This window comes from Odontomachus brunneus, unplaced genomic scaffold, assembly GCF_010583005.1.
Source record: "Odontomachus brunneus isolate Ranch 3 - 2012 unplaced genomic scaffold, Obru_v1 Obru_scaffold_079, whole genome shotgun sequence".
Lineage (NCBI taxonomy): Eukaryota > Metazoa > Arthropoda > Insecta > Hymenoptera > Formicidae > Odontomachus > Odontomachus brunneus.
The window spans coordinates 1,256,760-1,264,227 of record NW_022639529.1 but is presented as its reverse complement, the minus strand read 5'-3'; the positions used below and the strand labels follow the sequence as shown (position 1 = coordinate 1,264,227).

At 37.7% G+C, this 7,468-nt stretch overlaps 1 protein-coding gene across 1 annotated transcript in view; it reads left to right on the top strand.

Moving 5' to 3' along the window:
- LOC116847548 (organic cation transporter protein-like) overlaps positions 1–7,468 on the top strand; it is a 90,177-nt gene that overhangs the window by 60,357 nt on the left and 22,352 nt on the right. The window contains exons 2-3 of the mRNA XM_032822644.1: positions 4,538–4,620; positions 7,009–7,153. Of these exons, the coding sequence (XP_032678535.1) occupies positions 4,538–4,620; positions 7,009–7,153 (228 nt within the window). The remainder of the gene's footprint in view (positions 1–4,537; positions 4,621–7,008; positions 7,154–7,468) is intronic.

Below are 7,468 nucleotides of genomic sequence, written 5' to 3'. Positions count from 1 at the left end.
ATAATTATTTCATATTTTATGCGTTCGAGTATCGTTTCCATCATTATAAAATTTGGTGGCTCTGAAAAGAGCCGATTTTTGCGCCTATTTCAAATAATTATTGTTCCTTATTACTATGGATACAGAAATGCAGTTTCCGTTTCTGCTATCATCATCCGCTTTTTTTCGTTCGTTGTCTGGGAAGAACTCCGGCTTCGACCCGACTTTCTCGTGAACTTGATTGATTCGATACCTAATCGATTCAATGAAATTATCGACCGTGCTGGATATTGAATTGACTATTGACTGACTATTGACTATCGATCTCAATTTCTTTGGCACAAAAATCGGTTTTTTCCAGGGCCACTAAATTTTATAACAATGGAACGATACTCGAACGCATAAAATATGAAATAATTATATCTCGCGTGTTTATGCAACACTATAATTAAAAATACTCTACTTCGACAAGCCATACAAGCGCTGTATTGTTGCAGTATTCTATATTGATTCATTATTCTATACACTGAGAGAAAAAAATTGTTGGAATAATCTCACTATATTTTATAGTTCGTTTTGGCCTCAAACATATATTTATAGTTCATCTAAACATGAAGATATAGTAGAATGAACACAGATTTATAGTCTTCTTATTACTCTATATATATGGTAAAGCACCTTTTGGGAATATAGTTACATGTATCTTTTTTTTTTTTTTTGAGGCAGAGGAAATGCATTACGCACACTCCCGGGAAAGACGGGACTTTCCCAGGGGTAGTGTGGGACTCCCCCCCTCCTCCGCAACTAATGGTCGGGGGGGGGGCCCTACCCACTAAAACCTCTGCCGGGCCCCTTGCGGCTATTGCGAGGGCGTCCCGGGAACCGCTTGCGCATTACTTCCGCGACGCCCTCAGCCGCAGGGTGGGGAAAACCTAAACCCCGCCCCCTTCCCGGGCCAGGAGGGATAATTCTCTCCCGGCCCGCTGTTCCTATCCTCCATGACCGGACGTGGGCCCCCCCGTCCGGTCACACCTCACCTGTAGGGGCGCTATTGGCCGTGTCCGATCCCGTCCGGACCCGGCCTGCCCCTACGCTCCCGACCGAGGTTGGTGGGGGCGGAGGGGTCTAAGAGTTCCCCTCCGCCCCTCTCGGTCAGGAGCCTTGGCTCTGGAAGAGGGGTGGTCGGCCTAACAGTCCGCCCTTGCGAACGCAAGGCCGCCCTGCCCCCCTCTCGGAGGCGCCTGGTCTGACTTTTTGTCACGGGGAGGGGGGGAGAGAGTCGTGCCTTGCGACGCGTCTCCCCCGCCCAACCAGGCGCCTCCTATCTCCCCCGCGCCGGGCCCTTTGTTGATCAGGAGGGCCCGGCGGCATTGTAGGGGGCGGCGGCGCACCTGCAGGTACCCCGGGAGAGGGAACGCCAGCGGTGGCGTCCTCTCCCCGCCCACAAGTGCACCGCCCCTCAACCCCGCGCTGATGCGCGGGTAGGCGAGGCGCCGTTCTCCTTCTGCGGTGCTTCACCCCATCCCGGGGGGCTGCGGTTTCGCCCCGCCGCACCCTCTCCGACTCCTCCTTCTGTGACACGACTGTGTCACAGAAGGAGGTGACGGCGGACTAGCTCTCGTCTCCCCCAAGCATGGCCCTAATGAGGGCCGGGGGAGAGAGGTCCGCTCCCACCACGTCAATCAGGACTCGGCGCTCCACATCCCAGGAGGGGCATTCCTCCAGGGTGTGTTGCGCCGAGGCCACCTCAGCACCACAGTGGTGGCAGCGGGAGTTAGGCTCCCTACCAATCCTGTGCAGGTACTCACCGAAGCATTCATGTCCGGTGAGTATCTGCGTCGTCCGGAAGGACAGCTCTCCGCGGGCCCTGTCTACCCATTCTTGTAGACAGGGCCGGAGTTACATGTACCTATATTTGCCAAATTTTCCAATTGTATTGACTATTTAAAATAGTTAATTTCTCTTACCATTCAATATTTGCCACCTTACCATATTTTTTATTTCAAATAATTATAATTCTTGGTAAAAATTTTACACGGGTCAGTTATACTATACTTATATTATAAATATTACAAATATTATGGTAACATTTACTATAAAAATTATATTTCTAACTATAATATTTTTACTATGCCATTATAGTTCCAAATATCATACATTTTTCTCTCAGTGTATTGAAATAAATCTAATATATTTCTTTTTCAAGAGCAGCTATTAAGAAGCACTTGTCGAAGCCTCCTTAAAACCCTTCCCCAAGGTCTCCTTTTACATTACATTTTATTTATATTAATTTTTTTGCTAACAAGAAAAAATGCATGGACGTTCGAGCGAGTGAAACAGTCGTCGGGACATCGCGTATTGCTCACATATAGACGAGACAGTGTGAGTCGAGTGTTTTCTTAATGTGCGTCACACGTATTTTAGGACGGCATTTCTGTCACGCTTATAATGCTATCTCTCTCGCTCTTACGTCTGCGATAGAGGATGGAAGATCGCCGCGACTCCCACCACTATTCCCTCTCCAAGCGTCCGACGATCGTATACCGCTACCCCCCTCCGCCACTTCGTGCTATTCGTGCCTCATCTACAGGCAGCAGTGGTGAGTGAGACGCGTCATTGCGTGCGAGTTACATGGACGGCATTAACGCCGGTGCGTTAGCATATAATAGCATACTATATCGTCACTATAGCTCATGTACCATATGGCGCATGATTATTCATCAATCTTTTTTAATTAATATCTTGACTATTATTGCGAATATTGCAAAACGATGTGCACTGAGAAAAAAAATAATTGGAATAACTATAATCTCACTATATTTTATAGTTAGTTTTGGCCTCAAACATATATTTATAGTTCATTTAAACATAAAGATATAGTAGAATGAACACAGATTTATAGTCACCATCTTATTACTCTATATATATGGTAAAGCACCTTTTGGAAATATAGTTATACATTAAACTTATACGATAATATAATTTTTTGTTATATTAATGCTGTTACAAATTTATTAAAAGTTACAGTTTTATATTAGATTTTATATGACATATTGTTTTCAGCAAATTTTGGTAATTCTTTTCATATTTATTTCATATTTCTATCTCGTTATTCAATATGATAAATATGAGTGATATATAAACTATTCGTTAGATATGTAACCTTAACAAATCGATTAATAAGGCTGTTATCAAATTTATATACAGCTATCTATCTAGAGGGTTATATATAGTGAAATTTTTCGTAGTAACAAAAGGATTATAAAGCATTGAAATAGACTATATGATTATCACAACGTGAGATAATCGGCGAAACGTGAACAATCGTGTGGAAGCTCCACAACTTTTTTAAATTACAATCATAAGAAAAAATTCACTGTATTGAATTAATTATTAAATTTTCATTATACAATAATGTAACTTTTTTGTTATATTTATACAACAACAACTTTATTAAAAATTCAGATTTTATTTGATAATATATTTTATATAATATATTGTTTTTATAAAACATTATTTTCGCATATTGTTTCATAATCATATTGCTTTAAGGATTGTTTGGTCATTCTTTTTGTGTTTCTGTTGTATTTTTATTTCGTCATTCTACGTGATAAATATGAATCAATAATAAAAAACGCAATTTTTTTACAAATCGACTAGTAAAGTTGCTATAAAATTTACGTGCATCTGTCTATCTATTGACTATTTGCGACAGCGTTTCAATAATCGCAATTCTGCGACGATAATGACAACGACTATTTCTGTACATAATAATTTAGCACATGCTTATGGTTGCAAGTGAAAAGGAAAAACGAGAATAGTTTACGTACTTATACTACGCTCCAAGCAATTGTTTAATCAATGTGCCTTATCTGCTTGTGCCATCGCGCGTGACGAATGCATCAATTAGCGATGGAAAGATAGCAACATTTTTTTCAATAAGTTGCGTAACGTATTCTAATAAAGAAACTTGTTTTTTTCCAGTCATTTTCAAAAGAAATAAATTTTTCTATTGGATACCGAATTCTCTATTGGATACCAAATTGGAAGTTTATCGAGTTAAAAATGTTGCGATTTTTCTACCGCTGACTGAACATCTTGTCGTGTCGCGTTTCCGACAGTTTTGTATTTTCCCTTTTTTTCGGCTCCCTTTCCCTCCACTTGTTAATTACTACGCTCTGATAATTCTATTTCACACGCCGTAATCCTTTCGTCACCAACGACCTGCACCTGTAACGTCGTTGTACGTACACGTTGTTTATGTGTAACGACGGAGGTAGCCTTGGCGGAAGAGTCGCTTTTGAAGTTCCTCTCTGCCGCGACACTTTTTATGGGTAAAAGCTTTCTGTAGCCGCCTTCGCGGTGAAAGCGAAAGGAGAAAAAGCTGATCTTGTTTTTTCATGTCATTGGCTCGACCGCAAGTCAGACGCGCAACTATTGCTGCATCATTTTTCATTTCGCGACACTCCCGCGGGAAACTTGAAACATAAAGCGTCAGGGTGAACTTTCGATCGGACCGCGCCGTGACAGACGATATAAATTTCGAATATGATTTCAGCTTACGGGACGTAAAGGACGACAGCATGAAGCTGTGCGGCTCAAGGAAGGACGAGGCCGACGCGCCGTCGGGATTAGAAAATGGTATGGATACTATTCTTAACAGATGTAATTGCGAAAATTGGAGATGCATGTAACGGTTTTCGAATGCTGTAAGAGAGTGAATTGTGAATACAGCCAGAAAAATTTTACATTCTAATATAAATCATTTTCTACATAAATCTTCTTCATTGTATTATATATTTTATTATTTGCTATTTTATCTCATTTATTATTATTTTATTTTTAACAATTTTTTTTTAGAATTATGAAATTTAAGGGCTACCGAAGGCCATGGTTATTTTACAATCATTTTTAATTAAAGGATCTATTTCTTAAAGATTATAGATTATTAGTAAAACTATTTTTTATTGAAAACAAATATAATTTAGAAAATCAGACGAAAAATTCTGAAAATGTAAAAATGAAATTATATATTAATCAAGCGGTTTTATTTAATAAAAAAGAAATGTTTGGTAAATGAGATATTAAAATGAAATTATATTATATAACTATATGGAATATTAACCTTCCAGCTGTTTAACCCGTGATTTACGCGGGTTGGATATTTGGCTCTTTTTTGCGATTTTCGCAGGCAAGTGGTTTTCAATATGCTTCTCCCAATGTAAGCCGTGTTTTCTCCGTCCTCTTATTTTATTCTGTTTCACTTCGTTAGTGTCGTGACAAAAAATCCTTTCAAAAAAGGATTTTTCGAAAAAATTACGTTGGAGGGTTAAAGAACTTTTTACCTTTAGATATCCGATAAAATAAGTTATATTCAAAAATTTTTTCTAAAGGAACTTTGCAACATCAATTTGCAATTTGGCATATTTATTATACAGGGTGTCCCAGACTCTCTTTCTCATATCAAGGGAATGTAGAATGGGTTGAAGTGAACATAAAAATCTAATACCGTTTTGCGATATTCGCAATAATAGTCGAGATATTAATTAAAAAAGATTGGTGAATGATCACACGCGATATAGTAGATGAGCTGCGGTGGCGCCGTCTGTTGTTGTATACTTATACATTAAGTCAAGCTGAACAGAAAAGTCCTTTACCATTTTGTAAATGACCACATAGATTTTTTGATTATAATTAAAGAAAATTTGTGCATTATGGTACACAATCATTAAATATTAAAGAAAATTGTTACATATATGATTGTGTACCATAATGCACAAGTTTTCTTTAATTAATAAAAATCTATGTAGTTATTTACAAAATGGTAAAGGACTTTTCTGTTCAGTTTGACTTAATATATAAATATATAACGGCAGACGACGCTATTGCAACTCATCTACTATATTGCGCGTGATTGGTGATCATTCAACAATCCTTTTAATTAATATCTCGACTATTATTGCAAATATCGTAAAACGATATTGGATTTTTATGTTCACCTCAAGCCGTTCTACATTCCCACTTAATAGAAGGAGAGTCTGGGACACTCTGTATATAAGTATAAAGGAACATTAAAAAATAATAACTGTTCAGAAATGTCGTATCTAAAACTTTAAAACCACAAACTGTAAATGAGACGTAATGCTTCATAAATGAGACACAAACTAGCTATTAATAAACAGCACCTTGTGAATTAGCTCTTCTCTCCCATATTATACAATTAGCAATAAATGAATCGTATTATTTCGACGTGGAATTCATCGGTATATCATTGAATGTTAAATTAGTGTATAAAAAGGAATGTTCTGTTTATCTATATACAATTTTTTGTTAGCGTGGTAAAAGGTGTGATTTATTTCATTTATTTTTGTATATTTTGTTGGAAAACACGCATATACGAATGTGCGACGGACCTCGTTGCATAAGATAAACTAATTGTGCGAGGTCTTACGTGCATTATCAGTCGCTCGAGGAGAGAGGATCAAGGTGGATTCATTCCTTCAGCCGGATTGTTCTTCCAGTTAGCGTGTTTAAGTATCACTGCTTAGCGCGGCATTAAATCACTAAGTATACATTCGCAATAAACATCGGCTTGTTAAGTAGACGCTGGAGAGATCGCGCTGTAATTGCGCGCGTAGACGCTCTGCGCTACCTCGTTATTCAATATTATATAACTCGCTATTCGTAAGTACTTTCTGTGCTTGAGTATATCGTGTAATTACCTGCGTTATTACGATAAGAGAAGGTACAAAGTTAGCCATAACAATATATCCTTCTCTCGATGTATTATACAAAACGCGATTTTCCTTGTTACGATCTTGTAATTTTTCTCTTTCTGAAATAAAATTATACTTTGTAATCAACGACAACTCATGCGCGAGAGTATCTCATTTTCTTAGTATTCTGAAAAATACTGTGTCTAAAAATAATATGTCTTCTAATAAACGCAGATCAATCGAATGAATATTTCCACAGAAATTTTTCCTCAATCTTATATTTTCACACCTCCTTAATGATTAATTTTTTTAGGGATTGAGAAAACTTCGGTGGGGAACGCTATAGATAAATTTGGACTTTATCAAGTGATGATGTTTGCATTGATTAGCCTGCCTCTGATGTTCACAGCAGGATTCACGCTTTGTTACATATTTACCGCAGGCGAAATCAAATACAGGTACATAAAAGAGTGTCGAAATGAATAAATCAATATCTGAGAGCGATTGACACGCCAGAGATTTGGAACAATCAATAATATGGCGAGTGGAAAATTAAACAGGCAATTTGCGCAGAAAGAATGGATTGGTTGTTTCAGTAAATTTGCTATTTGCTGAGCAAACTTAACTTTACATTTGAGTAGATTTGATCGCATAAAAATTTGCAAAATTTCTACAAATGAAATATTGAAACATAAATATTAATATTGAAATATTGAAATATTGAAATATAAATATAAAGATGTAAAACTTATATATATATATATATATATATA